The 20159-nt window shown below is 35.3% G+C and overlaps 1 protein-coding gene across 4 annotated transcripts in view; it reads right to left on the bottom strand.

Annotated features, from left to right (window-relative positions):
- Window positions 1-217: 217 nt before the first annotated feature.
- The window catches only part of LOC136852518 (uncharacterized), a 178168-nt gene continuing 158226 nt past the window's right edge, over window positions 218-20159 (bottom strand). For 3 of the 4 annotated variants that reach the window (XM_067127216.1, XM_067127215.1, XM_067127213.1), the window contains 6 exons: window positions 15604-15702; window positions 15209-15364; window positions 13048-13119; window positions 10712-10847; window positions 9765-10331; window positions 218-2774 (listed from right to left, as the gene is read on the bottom strand). In XM_067127216.1, the coding sequence (XP_066983317.1) occupies window positions 2662-2774; window positions 9765-10331; window positions 10712-10847; window positions 13048-13119; window positions 15209-15364; window positions 15604-15702 (1143 nt within the window). In that variant the 3' untranslated portion in view covers window positions 218-2661. The remainder of the gene's footprint in view (window positions 2775-9764; window positions 10332-10711; window positions 10848-13047; window positions 13120-15208; window positions 15365-15603; window positions 15703-20159) is intronic. The other variant, XM_067127214.1, reaches the window with a different exon arrangement.

The following is a 20159-nucleotide window of genomic DNA, read 5'->3' as shown; positions in this document are numbered from 1 at the left end:
CATGTTCTGTGCCAACAGGCACTATTCTAGCCAAGACCAGCAATGAGAGAATTATTTGTTGGTCTTCTTAATGGAGCTCCTGGTAAGACCAAAAGGATAATATTATGAGGACTCATAGCAGCTGCCAAAAACAGGTTTTACATGAGTTAAAACTTGGCAATATGATACCACTTACTTGCACCATTACCTCTTAAAACAAAAAAAACAGTAAAACAAATTGTTTTATATTTTTTATTAATTACTGGCTATTAACATCACAAATGATACAAAATCCAGAAACAATACCCTTTCAGCAGTTATACAGTACTTCAGAATATATAGTTTTGCATTCAAGGTTACTGACAAAAAATACATTACAGAGAAGGAGCAACTTCAGACAATTTAGAGCTGCTCTAAAAATGGTGAGATTTTACTCTTCCTTAGACTGTTCCTTACTAACAACACTGATTATCAGTTAAACATCACAAAGCCCAGTTCAAGATAAATACAGTGATGGCAGATCACTGGACAAATCTGAAAAATCAACTTCACTACTGTACCCATGAACAAGGTATATAATCCAGATATGGTTATTGATTGAAGAAACTTAAATTTTAGCAATTGTCTTCAAGATCTCAATAATCAAATTCACACAGTAAGCACTGCAGTCTGATTCCCTTCAGTGAAATACCCATTTGTGCACATGAACTTCAATTCCCAACCTTGCTTCCCTTCAAAAATACATATACGTATTTCAACTCTAAAGATTTCTTCAATCTGTAGTAATGAATAAAATCTGAATATCAGTCTTAATGGATGGTTTTATACATGCAAACTTAGTAATCAGCAGACATGTAACCTTACTGAAGTAGTACAAAATTTAAATAGATCTATGTGATCCAAGGATACCTAGAGATAAGACAAATTAATATTCCAAAGCATAATCAATATTTACTTGTTTTCTATCAAGTCAAATAACTTTACTTGAAATATCAACTACTGACTCCCAATCTAGCAAATGGATGTCCTCCTTTAACACTTTTTCACAAATAAAAAACATAAATACTTAAAACTACAAAATTATTCACTAACTCATTTTGACTAGCATATTTTACACGAATATTTTTAATCCTGTACCTGCAATAAAATCATTACTTGATACATTTTTCTCACATCTTTCTTTGGGACATAATCACATTAATTCATCAGTGTAATAAGTATTGGCTAATGTGTATGTACAAAATACATACACAAGTATACTCAGTAAACAGACTACTGAATATCATGCACACATGTATAGCACATGCTGTAAGGAGCCAATGTTCTGGTTTTTTGTATATGGAAATTTCAATTTTGTTAGAAATATTTTGATTAAAGTACTTTCCCCTTATTAAAATTTTTGCTTCATCCAATCAAGCATATGGCAGGCACACACATTGTAAAAATTCAGTATATATGCTGTGTATTTATGCATAAACAATAAGGATTAACAAATATGCTTGCTTTCAAAATTCATTCCACATCATAAAGGTTTTAGTAACTCCACCTTTCACATACAACTGGAATAATTTTATAGGGGCTTTGAGGCATACAAAAATTAAGACATTTTGAATTCATGGATTTACATGGCACTTCCCATCTATCAACATAGCAACAAAGAATTACATCTGTGCAATTCCAGCATGGTTCATAATTTATCGTCACTTATTTACTATGCACTGATAATAGTTCTCTTAGTATAATACAAAGCCTATTTATGCAAAAGAGGCTATAAGAGAGTTGAGTCCAAAGTTTAACTGGCTATGAATTTAGATTTTACTGCAGGTTACAGTGCATATGTCACAAAAATAATGTCAACCTTGTCAAAATTTTGGGATGTTACTGAACAATACTTAAAGTCTATAAACAACTTTTGTGATTGGAGGGAGTACTGTTTATAAAAAATGCACAGGTAAATAATTTTACTTTATTAAATGTCTGAATGTGAGTGCATATGTGAGAATTTACTAAAATTAATTTCTCAATCAAAAAATGCTTGGCTCACTGATAATTTTTCATAGTAAATATTTTCCAAAGTTACTTTATCTTACATAATAAGATTTAAAATTATACCATAGTCTGAGGAAGGGCTTACAATAACAAAAAATCAATTTATTTATACTAAAATTGGACCAAGTACTTGAAAGAATACCATGAATTTTGATTGCTCTATCACTTGGTTTTTACTGATATAGTCCAGCGACAGAATTTCACAAAATTAAGAGATTACATTCAGATAGACGTGCACATAAGAAAAAAATACCTTACAGCTCAATATTACCAATGAGCACTCAAGTTTGTTTTGCAGAAAGAAAAATTAACGATTCATGACACTAAAACTGTTACAATAAAAACAAAACTATAGACTATTGCATCAACCTTTTCTTAAAATTACCAAGTAATAAATATGTGGAAAAATGTACCATATAAAATTTGTATCTGACAATGTATTGCAGGGGAGATTTTTTCCTGAAAGAATGGTCTGACAATAAGGCTGCAGTTGTGATATGGAAGTTTAGCAATGATATGGTACATTAACTATTGTACAGATACTAAGTTAATTAATAAGAAGACTAAGCATCGAAAAGGGAGTTCAGTTGTGTATATATGGCATACGCACCAGGAACAGCTGCATGTACAGGATCACGTAGTATCAATGAGAGTGGACGAAGAAGCTGGCTGGTGTGGATATCGAATGGGCAGACTAAGAGATGATGATGTTGTAGCCAATCCTCCTTCAGATTTCATACCTGGACCTGGCAAGTAAGAAAATAAGTCATCACTTGGAAAAGTTTAAGGAGGAAAATCAAAGTAAAATGGAATAAAAAATTATACTCTGCATTTCATGACTCGAAGTAAAGGTACTCGTAGTATGGTAATGAATTATGTTATGGATATTTACAATTGCAAAATGTATTAACTTGAAAATGCACGCACCCAAATTTTATATAAAAATCTGTCAATTTATAAAGATAAGTCATGCACTGGAGAAATACTATAACATTATCAGTGAAATTTTTTTTATAAACTATAATTTTTGTAGTACCATTATTGACAGTAAACCCATAACAAATGTTGGGTTATAAATGGAATATGAAAAAGTACTGTACTTGAAAGATGATTTCATCTAGCATGAAACATTAAATTCTCACATCAAAAGACGGTTAGAGAAGAAACTGAACATCTAAAAAATATACTATAATACTTAAATGATTAAGCATGGATCAGACTTTCAGTCTTTACACCTTACATAAAATTCTTATTATGAGCTGAGTTTGCTGAGTAATATTTAAGACACTTCTGGAAACCAGATTCGTTGTCAATTTAAAAATCTCGTTCAGATGGCCACCAGAATGGGAACCTCACTTCATCTATCATAGGTCTGAATAAGAAGGAAAGGAAAAAGGATGAGTGAAAACTAACCCAAAGGAAGTGAAAGGAGAGAGAGAGAGAGAGAGAGAGAGAGAGAGAGAGAGAGAGAGAGAGAGAGAGAGAGAGAGAGAGAGAGAGAGAGAGAGAGAGAGAGACCCTAACTCAGTGGTTAGGCAACAGAGGGAAACAACTGACTACCAAAACAAGCTATCATTAGGAGTGGGCGGCCACTAATTTCTGCAGTATATATATAAGACTTGGTGTCTTTGCAGGTGTTAAAAGCTTCTTGACAATAACTGGCTTTAAAGGAATGAATTTGACACACATTTTAAAATATCTATTAATATTAAGACAGTGCTTAATGCATGTATTGTTCAAAACCATACGAGATCTTTTAGGTTGAGACTGATGACACAAACACAATTTTCCATCAACTTCTTGGTTATTTTGCAGAAGGTAGAAAAAGTCTGTGTTAAAAAATGTGTTCCTCCACAACTATAGGGAAATGGAAAATTAGTTCTGGACCAGCATCCAGATCTATCCCTGAATTTATTTAACTTACTCCTGGTGCAAATGCCACCCCTCTATAAAGTTTCATTATATTCATTAAACAGTTTTGTGACGAGGATAAACAGGAAAAGATGAATTTGCATTCCTCCTTCCAACTTTGATGCAGGGAACAAATAAACAAAACTATCCAGAACTAATGTGAAAATGGAAGGACTTGGGCTAAAAAGAAGGTTAATTTCCGTCTCGCTGACACTACAACTTCAAAATATTGTGTAATCTCTTCAACTCCTTAGTTAACTGGATTTAGGACAACGGTCCTTTTAGTGACGTCAAAATAAAATGGAAAAATTTGTGAATGAAATATAGTGGAGAACCAATTGGTTTATGTATTTCCAAGTAAATTGTTGAATTCTTTTTTCTTGCAGAAGATTAGTAATGTACACTACCCACAAACAAATCAATTCTTTAATACTATATAAGCTATAATTAGCATTAGGAATACACTTTATCTAAGTACCTGTAGTGAAATAATTATCACTATTATAAATAAAATAAAAACACCAAAATATTAGATTACCAAAAGGGATTATAGAGGTTCAGCATCCCTCATCACCACAGAACAAACCTAATAAGGAAACTTAGCGCCATTTGTATAAACAAAGTAATGTAACCTGTTCAAGTGTGCCTGTTGCTTATGATATCTATTTGTATGTCAAGGACTACCAACTAGTGTTATAAAACTTGAAGAGTTTGCTAATGCCAAAGGCTATGTCAACAAGATGATGGCTCTTGAAATTTTAGTTTTCCTATGTTTCGTACTGGAAAAGCAATACAGTGTACATCAAAAAGTAAACATTCAGCTTGTCCAAGTTCCTTCCTAAGGCACAATGCAGTACTACAATAAGTCTTTAAATTCCCAATGAACCACATTTGTCCTCATCAGTATCAATATTACGGCCAAACAATCTCATTGCAGTTTATTTCCTAAACCCAAAGTGACAAGCCTCTCTTGTGCATGTAAAAATTAACATTCCTATGATTATTTGGCTTAGAGAATTTACTTCTTTAATTTTAAGCTATGAAATTCTTTCACTAACTTTTTAATCTTGTTAATCATTTCTCCTCAAAAAGAAGCCTTAATCTTTGTGGTAAAGCCCTACTTTTCTGCCTTTTTCTGACTTTTATTGTTACATTAGTTATCCTAATTTCAACTCTCCTCCATCCAATCCTCTTGATGTGAGAAACAAAACTACACTGAATACAGAATTTCATGTAATGAACAAATAACTTAGCTGGTTTATCTAAAGCAACCCTTCATGAATGATGGGCCTAACTTCTATCAATTTAATCTCACTTTGGGCCAAAAGGTTTGACACAACATGAACAACAGATATTTCTAAACAGTTAACTAGCTAACACATACATACACTGTTACATAGAAGTATCAGTGGCATAGGGTTCCATTTTTTAAAGAGATGGCTAAGTTTGGATACAGTATACATAAAACTTTACCTCCTCACAAAAAGGAAAAGTCGCATAAATTATCCCAAAAAAAGAAGTAATAAAAACTAAACACAGAACCTGAGATTCACCTTTGTAGTTCATAAATATATATTTTTTACGTAACAGAGAACAGCGACTACAGCACGCTAACTTAAGCTACTTACAAAATCATTTACCAGTATTATTGCTTAGCTACTTGAGGACGCGACAAAGGAGATGGTGTCGCGGCCCCCGGAAGGTAAGTGACCTCCCTCCTAAAGACAATTCGGATATAAGCGCCTCCTTGCTTAAAGGTACCTCTGTAAACCAGTACATAACCAGCGTGCAATATGAAACTTAAGCTATAAAACAGTAAAATAAAGATTCTACACATTGCAGGGTGAAACAAAGGGTGAAAATAGGCTTCAATGCAACTAAAAGATATGTCATTCTGACCTAAATAATTAATTTCATCAAATTCAAAAAGCTACCAGCTTGCAGAAAAATATATACTTATGTTTTCCATCAACTGAAATATAGTTTATTAGCTCCTTCCCAATCTCTTAGAAAAACTGTAATATGGAAAGGTTCCAAAGCCAACTTAAAAGCTTCTGTAGTTCCTCAAAGCTTAAGAGGCTCCATACCAAAACTGTTGTTGTGCATATATACTCCACTACAAAACTAGTTTACTGGTAAAAGACTTACAGAATAATCAAAAGAGAACACCGAGTATTTTATACAAGAGTAAAATGTTACTTTTTAAAACTGATATAACTTTAATGTTAGATGAAAAAAAATAAATCAACCATGAAATAAGCTACAAAACAAAGACATAAAACTAACCAACGACCAAGTAATGCCAATGTAAAAAATATTGTTTTGGATTGTAACTAAGCTTACATATAAATTTGAAGGAAGTTATTGAGGGTAACGGTGAAGTATTTTTAGTTGTAATATATTATTTCTTTACAGAAAGTATTCATAAGACATAAAAGTTGAGCCAAAAAGTAGATATTTCTGGGTATCACATAAAAACTTTTTATCGGTTGACAGTGATATCACAATTTCTGGGAAATAGATACACTATAGCTCTTTTACTCCTTAAGCTCATCCTATCACATGAAATGTCATGTGTATCCCATATTGTGCGCTTGTGTGTGTGTATGTGTAACACCTGACTGCAGTACACCCATATATCTCTTTATATTAGTGCTTAGCAATGTTTCTTATTTCAAAGTCTGTGCAATGTCAGGCTGGAGGGTATGATAACTTACTAATTTTCAAAAACAGTAAGTTACCTTGCCAGTGACGATTTTTATGATTATGGAGAAATTGCTTATTGGTCTATTTCTTTTATCTGTCACTGTAAAGTTAACTTTCATTCTAGGATGCTCATTTATTGCAATATCTTAAAAAGGCAAAACTACAAATCTAAAGGTCCAAATGATCAAGTACAGTCAAAATAAAAAGGAAAATGTCTATATTTTGCTTAAAAAATATCCACCAAAATCAATTACATGGTAGTACAGATATATAAAGATTTTTGCACCACATGAAAATTTTGGAAATAGACTTTTCAGTGATATCTACTGATTATTGTTTTTGCCAGTCACTTCATAGCAAAACATACTAAATTTTGATAGTATAAGTATAAAGTCTGCTTATATTTAAAGTTAGTTATCTATATTACAATAGTAACTCATCTACTGTAAGTTGTCAGGAAAATGAATAATTTTTACCTAAATTTTTGGCAATTGCTAATATTCAGGAGGTACGGAATCTGAATAACTAATGTGCAATGAGGCAATGTGCTTGATAATATGATATGGTTGCAAAAGTATTAATTATACCCTCATATCTGATGGCATGGGCACACTAGTTTTATTAAGAATGAACGCAGTTAAGAATGCCATGTAACCTAATGCTATATGCAATACATTCAACATTTAACGAGAAAATAGCATTACTAGAGTATGTAACATATATTTCCATATTTCGATTGTCTTAATTAAAACTGTACTGCTCATTTTCATGTTGTGTTTCCTAAGCATTGTTGTAATAAAAGTACAACATACAGTACAGTATGTACACTACTACAGTTTGAAAGAGTGGCAAAAGCCACAGTCTTTTACTGAAATGACACTGTACAATACCATAAACGACGTGGGAATGGTCATTAGACATTTATTACATGGTTTACTCAGTTATACAGTATGGTGTAGCACTGTACAGCACTAATGCTGAATTCAGGCTTCTGAAGGTTGGCTCTTCCGTTTCAGACTTTGTGATAGACTAACTGTAAGTCTCATGGCGAAGCTTTGGACATTTTACAAGAAGGTACTGTGCTGGAGAGTTTCGTAAGTTCACTGGTTTGGCTGACAAGCAAATGCACATTGGATCACAGATCTATAATGTTGACATACTGGGTTTTTAAACCACTCTGTGTATACTAATACCTTGGCTGAAGAGTAGAAAAAGGAATTACCTTAAACCAGTAAAGATTACCACACGAGACAAACACAAGAGACTCTGAACTGAAGGAAAGATGCCAGGATCCTCAAACAAATCTCACAGATCCACAGTTCCTTTGTGAACTGTAGCTTTTAGGTAATTTTGCAGTTTTTAATAAGATTGTCCAAGTATTCAAATGAAAGAAAATTTAAGTATTTACTGTGTCATTTTTCGTTTCCTCTACATTTCCAACCCCAAGTTCATTGTCTGCAACTTTATCTTTGTTTGTAATTTTCTCGACTGCGAACGTTTTGAACTTTTTCACTTATTGTAAGTTTACATACACAGTACTGTATTGTATTTTAATGTAAAATAGACTCATTTGTAAGTGTATTTTATACGTTTATTGTTTATTAAACTTTCTTAGTTTTCTTGCCGTTTCTAGCCTCATGAGTCAAATGTGGGTTAATGCAAATGACTTCAAAGCTCAAAAAATTTTCCATTTAGTTGTCGATGACAATTCTGTAATTGATCGAATCTGTTAACCCAAAACCCACCAAAATTCGGAGCTCAATTGTACTTTCAACTGAGGAAAACGGATGGTCAAAAGGAGTAAATTACAGAGACGATATGCAGCCGCATATTGTACTGGCTGTTTTCATTTTTTCATATTATTTCTTAGTGTTTAAATCAAAATAACGACTCATTTTAGTTTTTGGTATGTTTAATAAGCCATACGGCTACTATATTAAGAAGATTCTTTATCTTTCCATATTAATCAAATTTAGAGTACACATATACCACATACTTGCAGTATACAGCACTAAATGACGTGCATACCTCAAAAATAAATATTGCTCCAGTTTACAAGTACAAATTATTATGGTAACTTTTTACAATCCTGCTAAATACGAAGTATTTCAAACCTGGTCTAGTAGTTCAAGAGATCATATAATCGGTAGAACTGGGTATGCAGGGTGTTCTGCAATCACAAAATCTACAAGACATACGGGCTCCTTCCTGTATCCTTTTCGCTTAAATAAACCACCTCCTTCCAGGAACATGAGGGCGCGGAAGGGAGAAACTGGGATGGCAACCTCATCCACTAAAAATATAAAATGCCCAAAAAATCCAGATATGATCTAGAGCCATACAAATATATTTGCAGTATGGCATAGCAGTGATAGGCAGTCAATTCAACTAACTAGAGCCTTTTATTCTCTTGAACACGACTGAGTAACTATTGGCCACATTCCAGCATCAGAAGAGACTGAGAATACTGATGTGTAACCGTTTTTACCAAAGAACTCGATCCAATCATGGTTTTCATTTAACAGTACAACAAAAATATACCATTTCATTATTTCTAAAAGAAATAAAAATTTAAAAAAATTGTGTTATGGATTTTAATTACTATTCATAAAGCATCAGTTATGATGAAATGCCACTAGGACCAAAAGACAGAATTCATCCCAAACAGGATTACAATTTAATCTTCTGGATGAGTGCTTTCCTCCAGTATTCTGATAATGACTTGTACTTATTATGAACAGTACCTTGAATGACAAGTTTTAAGCAGTTTAACTTCATCCTATGAAGAACTAGGAGAACAACCAGAAATACTGGATACCATAATGTAGCAGTGAAAATTACTTTCACTACCACTTTCATTACTTTCAAAAGATATTGCTAAATATATGTGCACATGCTGATCAGGCCAATTATTCTTAATCAAGGATACGCTGTGGTACTGCATTGTTATATCAACCAAAATTATACTGAATACTTCTGAATCCTGTTATGTCTAGTACTGTTTAATTCCTTTTACTCTGAGATGCAAATTCTATCTAGTCCCAGTGTAAGCAAATGTGCAGTAAGCTGTGTAAAAAGTGATTAGTTCTCGAAACAGGTGGTGGTCATTCTATACTAACTTTTTCTAGTTTTGGTGTTGATGGGTTTGAGAATTGGCGGAGTAGCCGTACCACTGTTGGTTGTAGGCCGATAGGCTGGATTAACTGGCAGATGGGCAGGATTTGAGATAGTAGGATGGGCTAGATTTGTGGGTGGATTACCAGGATTGAGCAGAAGGTCAGTGGGAGTGTGCTGTCTTCTTCCTGGAGGGAGCAAAGGGGCAAGTCCACTGCTATGCGGAGCATTACTTGAGCTCTGAGTGGAGGGACCTCCAACTCCTCCCGTGTCAGCTAAACCAGTGGCTGTGTTAGAGGAAACCCCACCCTTGTTAATGGCCCCACCAACAACATTAGTGGGTCCTCTCCCTAAATATGTAGGTCTCGCTCCCATATTTGCAGGGCCTCTATCTATGACCATATCTGCACCACCAACTACAGAAGAGCCTCCACCCATGCTATGAGCACCAACTGACTGTACAACAGCCGCTTCCTCCGATAAAGTGCGAGCGTGGGGAGAGCGACGAGCTACACTACGTCCATGAGCAGGGGAACCAGGTACACTGGAGCAAGTCATTCCACCCGAGTCACCTGATAAGGGAAGGAATGACTTCAAAGATGTTACATTACAGGCAGCATTTGTGGAAGGATAGTCTTAGGCTCACACTTGTCTTGAGAACTATTGAGCTGCATACACATAAAAGATAAGGATAACTAAAACCAAGGGGAGAAAATTTGTTGATCATAAATTGTTTTTCATTATGAAACAGTGCAGGAATGGCAACAAGTTACAGCAAGCTAATAACTACAAAAGACGCTTCAAGCAAAGCCCAATATTACCCATTTAAAGCAAGGGATCCAATAATTATCGTTTTAAAACAACTGTACCGTAGTTAGTACAAGTTAATAATATTGAATTAAACCACTAAGGAATGACACCAAAAGACGATTTCTTAGCAACAAAGCCTGACCTGCCCTTCCTTTACTGACAACGAGTTGACGTTGTGTGTTGAGAATCTGCCGAAGGTGTTGATCAAGAACATCTTCATGGCCTCGGCTTACCAGAGGGTTCAAGGAGTGGGTGCGGCATGGGACTGAACTGGATACCTGAAAAACGAAAGTCATTTCAGCAATTCCCTAACCCTCTGCCTTATTCATGAGAGGTAAAATGTATTACAGAAATGTAAAAAACGTTTAAGGTTACATTAAAAATATGAAAAAAATGCATTTGTTGTTAACCCAATGGTACATTATTGTCACAAATAACAACAACATTGGGTAAGTCCACAATACCCTTCCAGAAAATTGTATACAGTCTGTACAGAATTCTTGCCCAAGTGGTCGTTATTATTATTATTATTATTATTATTATTATTATTATTATTATTATTATTATTATTATTATTATTGAGTGACAGGGTTGTTCAAATGATTGATCATAAAATGAAAGGTAGAGAAAAGGAGCAAGATAAACTTAAGATGGAGTCAGAAAGGTGGAAAAGGACCAAAATGAACGGACGACAGTAAAAAGTACAAGGTGATACACTGTTAGCAAAAACTCCTACATGGGAAGTGGCTATTACAAATAAACATTTCCACACTATACATCCATAAAAATACTCACCCTTCAAAAACAACGGTAATAATAATAATAATAATAATAATAATAATAATAATAATAATAATAATAATAATAATAATAATAATAATAATAATAATAATAATAATAATATACGAAGAAGGTAAACCCTCTCTTAATCATACCCTTTTATAGAGGATGGCGGCATCACCCCAGTTAAAACGAGTCTTCATAATTTTACTTATAATTCTTTTCTCTTCTTCGTTAATAATGAGCAATAATTGGTCAATGTTCTAACTTTGGTAAAGAGAAATGCATCAGCAGCGTATTAAAGCAGTCTGTATTCTCTATACAAGAGAAGGTAGTGAAATACGAGGGGTTAAACCCATAGAATTCGATCAGTTGACTTCTACGGGCTTATCCCACTGGATTTTTGTTAACTGCTCTTGTGTACAGAATAAAAACTGCTCTATACACGCTGCTGATGCATTTCCCTCTGCAAAAGTAAGAACATTGACCAATTATTGCTCAGTATGAACGTAGAAGAGAAAAGAATTATAAGTAAAATTATGAAGACTCAATATAGAATTAACTCGAATGATACAGCTATCTTCTATAATAATAATAATAATAATAATAATAATAATAATAATAATAATAATAATAATAATAATAATAATAATAATAATTAGAGAATGCGTAAGGACATGAAATAACACTAGCTGGAGAACGAATTAAAATAACCACTTTAACCGTTCGAATTTTTAGGAAGAATGATATCCAGTACAGGTTCTCGTGAAGTGGACTTTAGTGAGAGATTAAAACAAGCAAATCAAACAGAGGGCAGGCTGAGAAAGATTTCCAAATCAAACAGACTGAAATAGCATATGAAAGCAGAATTATAAATTGGTCTAGTAAATCAATCGTAGGCTACCATACGGACATGAACCATGACATTAAAAGGAAACCTTTAAGATTCAACTGAATTGAGAAAACATTTTAAGGAATATTAGTATTTAGATGGCAGGCCAGAGAGAGGGAGAAATAACACCATAAGGGAAAAGACTAAAGATACATATGTAGATGATGATGAAGGGGAGATGAGATGAAGATGGTTTTGAATTGTCCCTTGCATCACGCTAGGGATAGCAGTACATAATGTATGTCTCAGCTGAGCTCATGTGGGCTTCAGACGAGCTGGAAGACCCAGACCTACCTGGATAGAGTAATGAGACAGTAGGCTAGAAATGAGGTGAGAGTTGTGGAAGTGAAAGCACAGGGAAGATTTGAACAGCCGAATTTCACAGAGGCCATTTTGCTGTATGGCTCCGATACCATGACGATCAATGTAAGGGATAGCACTGACCTCTAATCTCCAAACTTTTACAATATGCAGTGCTGACAAAGCTTTCTTCATATCCAGTGTGAAGGAACAATGGAGACTGTACAGTGACTTATTATATCTTTTACTTTTGCTAGTAGATCACTAGATAAAAATAACAATATGAGAAACTAACATGATTAACCTAGCACTTTTTACAATGTTCACCTGAAGTAAAAGACACGATAAGACTTACCCAAGGCAGAATTTAGGACATCTACCACACACACATACATACATAGACTTACAAACAAACAAAATGATTTCAGTTTTGCTACAATATAAGTTAGGGGCACACCAAAAGCTAACTAGTTGCACGACACTCTCTTAACATAATTCATAAATACCTGCTGCTCTACGGGAAGGGAGTGGAAATTTACTGAGTGATACCTCTGAATAAACTTGTTGGGTGGAGGTTTCTGGAAAAATAAGCGACTTTGAGAATTCGAAAGAGCAGGCAGCCTCTTTAAAAAAATAAAACAGTCTAGGTAGCACTGTGGCACTTCTCTTAATTGGCCCCTGGTCATTCTTCAGAAATTGATGAAAGGAATGTTACTCTCCTCTATATCTCATGAAGATGCAAAGTAATCCTGGCACGTTCAAGAGTAAACTAGAAATGTTTAAAAATATGATTGAACATCTGGAAAGAGGGAGCGTTCAGAATGGACTAAAAGAAAAACACATCTCTTGACAAGAATAAAAAATTATGAGCAGTTGAAGAAAGTCTTTGAACTCTTCAAGGGACAATCGCCTTGCTACAAGAAGTCTGTTACCCCATCTTTTATGAAAACAGCCGAGAAATTAAGCTACTTGGGACGATCAAACAAACTGAGATGTAACGCGTCGTAAACATGTATTCCTCAAGCACCGTGCAAACGATTGATCTAAATATAAAATGAATCGCCAATATGTATAGGGATCACAACGACAGGAAAGTTACTCAAAACATGTAAAAATCGGAACACGAGCAACATCCCGCTCTGATGGCCATTGCAAATATCAGTTGAGATATTAAGGTAAGAATCTATATGACCGTTATAAACTTTCTAAAACCCAAATCCATTATGTCCTCTTAAAGTTTGCTCACTCTGGCAAACATTGGTAGTCCGTAGGAATGCGATTTCATTGTATTTCTCATAGTTCTATCGTATTCAGTATACCATAATCCTGCAATCTTGATATTTATTATAAGACTGCTACATCACTCCAGGGTAAATATATGTACATTTGGTTTTTGTGTCCGACGTTACGACACACAAGGGCAAAAGTAAGAAAGAATAAAAAATCCCTCCACCACTTAGAGAGAATTGAAAAGTAACTTGTTCCGATTCTAATTCAATTCTTTAGAAATTCCGAAGTATCAAGCAAGACATGTAATTACACACGGTCATCACAGCCAGTGAGATATAATAACGTGCTTTGATTAAACTGTGTGTGTGTGTGTGTGTGTGTGTGTACACGCTCAAATGTACTATATGGAAAAATTAAACACTGGGTATAATCCCGACCGGTCTACTGGCTACAGCGACAACCAAAAGAACATACAGTCAACTGGAAAAAACATCTACACCTAATAAGTGGACAAGGAGGAGGTGCAGTCAACTCCCTGGAGACTGAGGTCGGTGCTTCATTCACACATCTTGTTCACTGATACGGGTGGGCTCACACCTTTGCTGTCCCTAAAGTCTATACATCTTACTCATTTCTTGTGAAATAAATGGATCGACTTTATACTATTCTGAGCTGATATTCATATTCTTACCAAAGGTTCTTTCATAAAGCTCCACTCGATAATGGTTCTTTCCAGTATCAGATTGAAATAAACTATCAGTTTTGCCACTAAACAACTGATTGCATAATTATTTTCAGTTACATGAACGAAAACTGCACTGTCCGTCTGCCGTCTGTGCATATCTTAAAATTTCACCATTCTGTTCTCCAATGATTTTCTAGTTTGACCAATTTAAAAGTTATCACATAATTTACATGGAATATTCTTTAGTATTATCGGGAGGGTTCTTCTTAAGTGCTTGTTTCATTGTATTGTTAATCTTAAATGCCATATTAACTTCAAAGTTCTTGAAGAGACGTGGAGTATCTCTGAAATTATGTAATATACATACATACATATATATATACATATATATATATACATATATTTATATATATAATTTAATCCATACCTATACACACAGACATATATTCACTGTATACTTATTTGTGCATTTTATGAGAAAGCATCATTGCACTTTACACACACGCTTATATATATATTATGCATTTTATATATATATATATATATATATATATATATATATATATATATATATATATATATATATATATATATATATATATATATATATATATATATATATATATATATATATATATATAATGTGCGTGTGTGTATGTATGTATGCGTGAAACCGTACCCATTTTAAATAAGGGATAAATACGAACTCACCCATCCCATCAACACAGCTTCAGAGGCAAAATAAAACTTACCTGAGACCCCATAGCGCCGTCGTCGGTTGTTTTGGAGAGAGGGAAGACAAACATGTTCTTGGTGATGGTTTTTGGAAGAGAAGTGGGCGGAGGGGAGCGGATCAGGTGCTCGTGGACTTCAGACAGGGAAAGAGCTGGTTCCTGCTGCACTCCACTCTGCAAGATGAGACACGTTCAAGGATCACTTCTTACTGTTAGTCTGGGGCGGCAAAGGAGGTTCTAGAGAATAACACTCATTGCAGTTCGAACTACACCTTACCGTACATATGTATAATTGTACATGCACGGATGCACATATTTACTCGTCAGTTATGTCCATATTGATCAATTTCAGATACCTGAGAACCAACGCTCAAGCAGCGCTGTTTAAATTGAAAACGAGATCTTATAAACACCTGTGTTACGAGTTGCGCAAGATCCTCGGGCTGGTTGTTGCCCATGCAATCTCCAGCATCGTCGTCTTCATTCAGGGTGGTCTGTGATCCTGCCACTCTCTGTAAAAGAAAATAATAAACTGTCTTGATATTTTGCAATAACTCCTTCATTACAAGCCTTAACAATAAGTTAAAGAAGTGGGATGGAGCGTGGCTTTAAACACGCACAAATCAACAAAATTAACATAATACCTTCCACGGCAGGCCAGACACAAGGCATTTTACATGACCTTTAGCGAAGATCATCATATTTTCTCTCTCTATCTGTGTGTGTGTGTCGTTAACGGCAGTCCCTCACTCAATGTCAGTCTCTCCTGCGCGACAAACCAGTCGTGTCAATGTGTGGATTTTCAATGTCCGATGCAAGCAGGCTCACCAGGTCATTGCCCCCCTCAGTCTCCTTCCTTCCACGGCGCCTTTCATTACCTGCGGTAACATTCCATCCTCCTCCACAAAGAGCCACACATTCTGTTCATCCAAATCGAATTTTATGAACTTCTTAGATAAACAATTGTTTTTGTTTTGTATCTCTTTAAACAAATTTATAAGTATGTTGTCTCATCCAAGAATATTTCTCTGAACCAAACACAACTTTGTTATTCTTCTTATGCATCTTCATATAGAAGAATCTTTTGCTCCATGTGCTTGATTAGTGTTTAAGTCTTCCATCCATAAAATTCTCATTTTCTGACCCAGCGTCGTTGACCACTGTTGATGAGACGCCAGGTAAAATAAATAAATCATAATCAATCTAATGTTCCCACGCAGATACCATGACGAAGAAAGGTGCCCATAGCTAAGTTTGGTCCAACAGTTATACTGCTACTTGTCTAATAAAGGTAATCCATGTTTCTTAATGCTAAGTTTGGTGGCGCTGGTTGTTCCCTTAATAATTAACAGTAAAATGCCCTAGGAATAAAACAAAGGGAGAACAAAAGATCGTCATATTTCTGGTAATGCCTTTGCCACTTCCCAAACAATAATGGTTGTGGTGGTACACAAAAGTTATTGTGCGTGTGTGTGTGTGTGTGTGTGTGTGTGTGAAAGTAGCAGATGGTGGTACAAGAGATCAGAATCGCAAAATATCAATGGCATAAGGAATTTCCGATGCCCGAAATGTATAACGGGAAGAAACGAAAAAGAGAGATGGGCACCATGTAGTGGAAGGGAAGGACTTAGAAGAGGTCGAGCATTTCTGTTACCTCTGAGAGACACTGGTTCGTGAGGCGCTTATTGGAGGGCTGTAAGAAAACAAGAGTGGCAAACGACTGGATGAAATTGAGACAGACTGATAACCTACTGATAAATAGGGCTTTATCAATACGCAGCAGAAATAGCCAGAGCTGGCACAAGACCATTTTAATCTAACAAAACAAGTATGGTGTGCGTAAAAGGACTGCAATATTCTTCGGAGGCGAGATATGGGCAATTGAAAAAATGCTAAAATCATTTGCTGGAAAGATCCAATTACAAAGGAAGTTACTTAAGAGATGTGTTCAGAGGTTGAGCTCTACACTAAAACTTCAAAAACATGGGCGGTTTGGACATGTAACGATTAGTGGAAAGGAGCAGTAGTCAGGGAATTAGAAGAACGAGGGCACCAAAAATGAACAGAAAATCACGGAGGATGGGAATACAAAAGTCGATTTGGATTAGGTGGGTATTCAGGTAAAAAAAAAAAAAAAACAAATTCACTGGATACTAAGGGTGTAAATCAAGTTCACGTGTAATTACGGCTAATTCCATCGATGGAAACCTTAAGAGGAAACGTTAATATAGATGGTGGTGGCGATGGTGTAGAGAGAGAGAGAGAGAGAGAGAGAGAGAGAGAGTAAATCTCGACAACATACTGAAAAACTCACATGAACGGAATTGATAATTAAATATGTATCCGTACGTGTACATATTAACAAGTAGAAAAAAAGAAATAAAAGCCGTGATACGATTCCTTAAAGGTCACGTCAAAGCTGCGACAACACTGGCAGAGCGGAGGCAGCAGCTCGGCCACTCCACTCGGCAACACCAGCCCAGAGAGCGTGCTAAGGACGCTGAACGACTAAACGCACCTCAGGTGTAAGGCTACGACACGTAAACTATGTCGGATAGTAAACGGCGCATGACAGATCACGAACACGAGCATTACACACGCAATCAAAAAGGAATCCAAAGCTGGTGGCCTTCACAAGGCTTTGTTTATACTCCCAGTGTGATGTACTGAGTGGGATCATTCTTCGCTCTTAGCCTATTTCCCTTCAAGTCATACAGTGATTTTCAGACAGTCAGCATTGCAAGAGCAAGCAAATAAAACAAAATCATAAATCTTATACATCTGGTAAGGCTATATGACGTTCAGCTTAAAATATCCTAACATGCAATCACAATGAATGCCGTATGAATATTATTTGGAAATAAGAAAATAAGCCATGAGATAAACAATGAAAAACAAAGAAGTAACGAATGAACATAAGATATACAGAGAAATGCTACAAGATATGTCATTAAATAAAAGCAGTTTCGCAAATATAACCAAACACTTATCTGGCTCAGTTTTAGTCCTACACCGTAGATTGTTACACACATTTAAAACAGAAACATTTTATAATGATATAAAATCATTTTAGTGCATACAAAGGTTGGTGCACTTGAACTTAATTTTCTGGTCAGGAACAGCTGTCAGGTACTGAATAAACCAAAGCCATTTGTTAGCTGTACCAATGCAGATTCCAAGATCTTTCTTGAGACAATATTATAAAATCTTGTTCTAGTGCTACCAAGAGACCAATCAGTTCTATGTGATTATTCACTTCTGTGCGCATAAAGAGCACTTTTTTTTTTTGGCTAGTTCTAGCAATGTGAACTGGCCCTAGAACTAGCCAAAGGAATAACAATAAAAGGGATACAGAGACAGCATGGACATGTCTTTCGCACAACCCACGGGGAAATACTATATGGAAGTGCCACCTGTTGTTCTGTGGGCACCAGAAGAATTGGATGACCCACACCGACCTGGATGAGAACTATGAGAAGGGAAGCAGAAGTAAAGTAGAGATCTACGGAAGATGGACCACATGAAAGACGTGTGTGACAGAGGCCCTTTGTGTTACACGGCGTTAGAGACGATATATATGTACATACATACATACATACACACACACATATATATATATATATATATATATATATATATATATATATATATATATATATATATATACACCAGCATCTCCTCCCACCTTCTAACACTTCGGAACTATACACTTCTCACCAACTGGTGTCACCATCTCAAATTACCATACTCTGATCCATCCGTTCACCTATGTTATCTTTTTACCACCATTTTTTTTTTTACCTATGTTATCTTTTTTTTACCAATTTTCTTTACCTATGTTATCTTTTTCACCACTTTTCTTTACCAATGCTATCTTTTCTACCACTCTTCTCTTCCTATTTTATCCTTTTTATCACTTCTTTATCTCCACATCCACATTCCTTAAGCTCACGCTATCTTGCTTGAGAATCGAGAGAGAGAGAGAGAGAGAGAGAGAGAGAGAGAGAGAGAGAGAGAGAGAGAGAGAGAGAGAGAGAGAGAGAGAGAGAGATATTAAAAATCAAACTTCCACCATGCAAAAACAAACTTGCGCTCGACCCGTGACTTCTCATTTTGGAGCTTTGGAAGCCAGGGAAGGGATCGAGACACTCGTCGACCCAAGAGACCTAAGGCCAAGTTAGATATGTTCCAACAACGGGTCATACATCAGAAGTAGGAGAGAGCGACCTGAGGCTGCTATGCAATCCGAGATAAGCCGATGAACAAATGTCTTTGATGGATAAATTGGAACTGTGATGATTAAATAAAGGCAAATGACACTAAACGTGTGCATAAGAAAAAGACAAAACGCGATGCAAAAAAATAAAACCAATACAAAAAATAATGAAAGAAAATAAAAAGAAGTACTTTTCAACCATGCTTAAAAGTGACAGATACAATGAAATCGTAATGAAGTAAAATGCAAACTAACCTTTTACTCAATTCACAATAACAGTAAAAGAACATTTTAGTGACGTCACACGTCTGTTATATACAATTGCACAAGCGTCGATATTAGAACACTGTGGTTAACACGGATGTGAGAGGTGCAGTCAAGGAATCACAGACATAAAGCGAATGCCAGAGAGCGAAAACTTCGACATCAGATGCGCAAATATTTTTCACTCCATAAAAGGCGCTCTCTTTGATCTCGTCTGAGCCACCCGACTTTGACAATCTCAAAAGCATTTTATCCACGGCTAAATGAGCAGTGAAAAATACAAAAGCTTTCTCTAAAGTACATCTTCTTCAAAGAACTCTTTCTATTCACGGTTAAGAAGAAGAAAACATTACGAACGGAAGTATTCAAGCCAAAACAGATAGTCATTTATAAATATTGTACTTTGTGTGTGGATAAATATATTGCATCTATGTATGTATGTGTATATATATATATATATATATATATATATATATATATATATATATA

This window comes from Macrobrachium rosenbergii, chromosome 25 (genome assembly GCF_040412425.1).
Source record: "Macrobrachium rosenbergii isolate ZJJX-2024 chromosome 25, ASM4041242v1, whole genome shotgun sequence".
NCBI lineage: Eukaryota > Metazoa > Arthropoda > Malacostraca > Decapoda > Palaemonidae > Macrobrachium > Macrobrachium rosenbergii.
The sequence above is the reverse complement of the archived record's forward strand: the minus strand, read 5'-3'. Positions and strand labels throughout refer to the sequence as shown.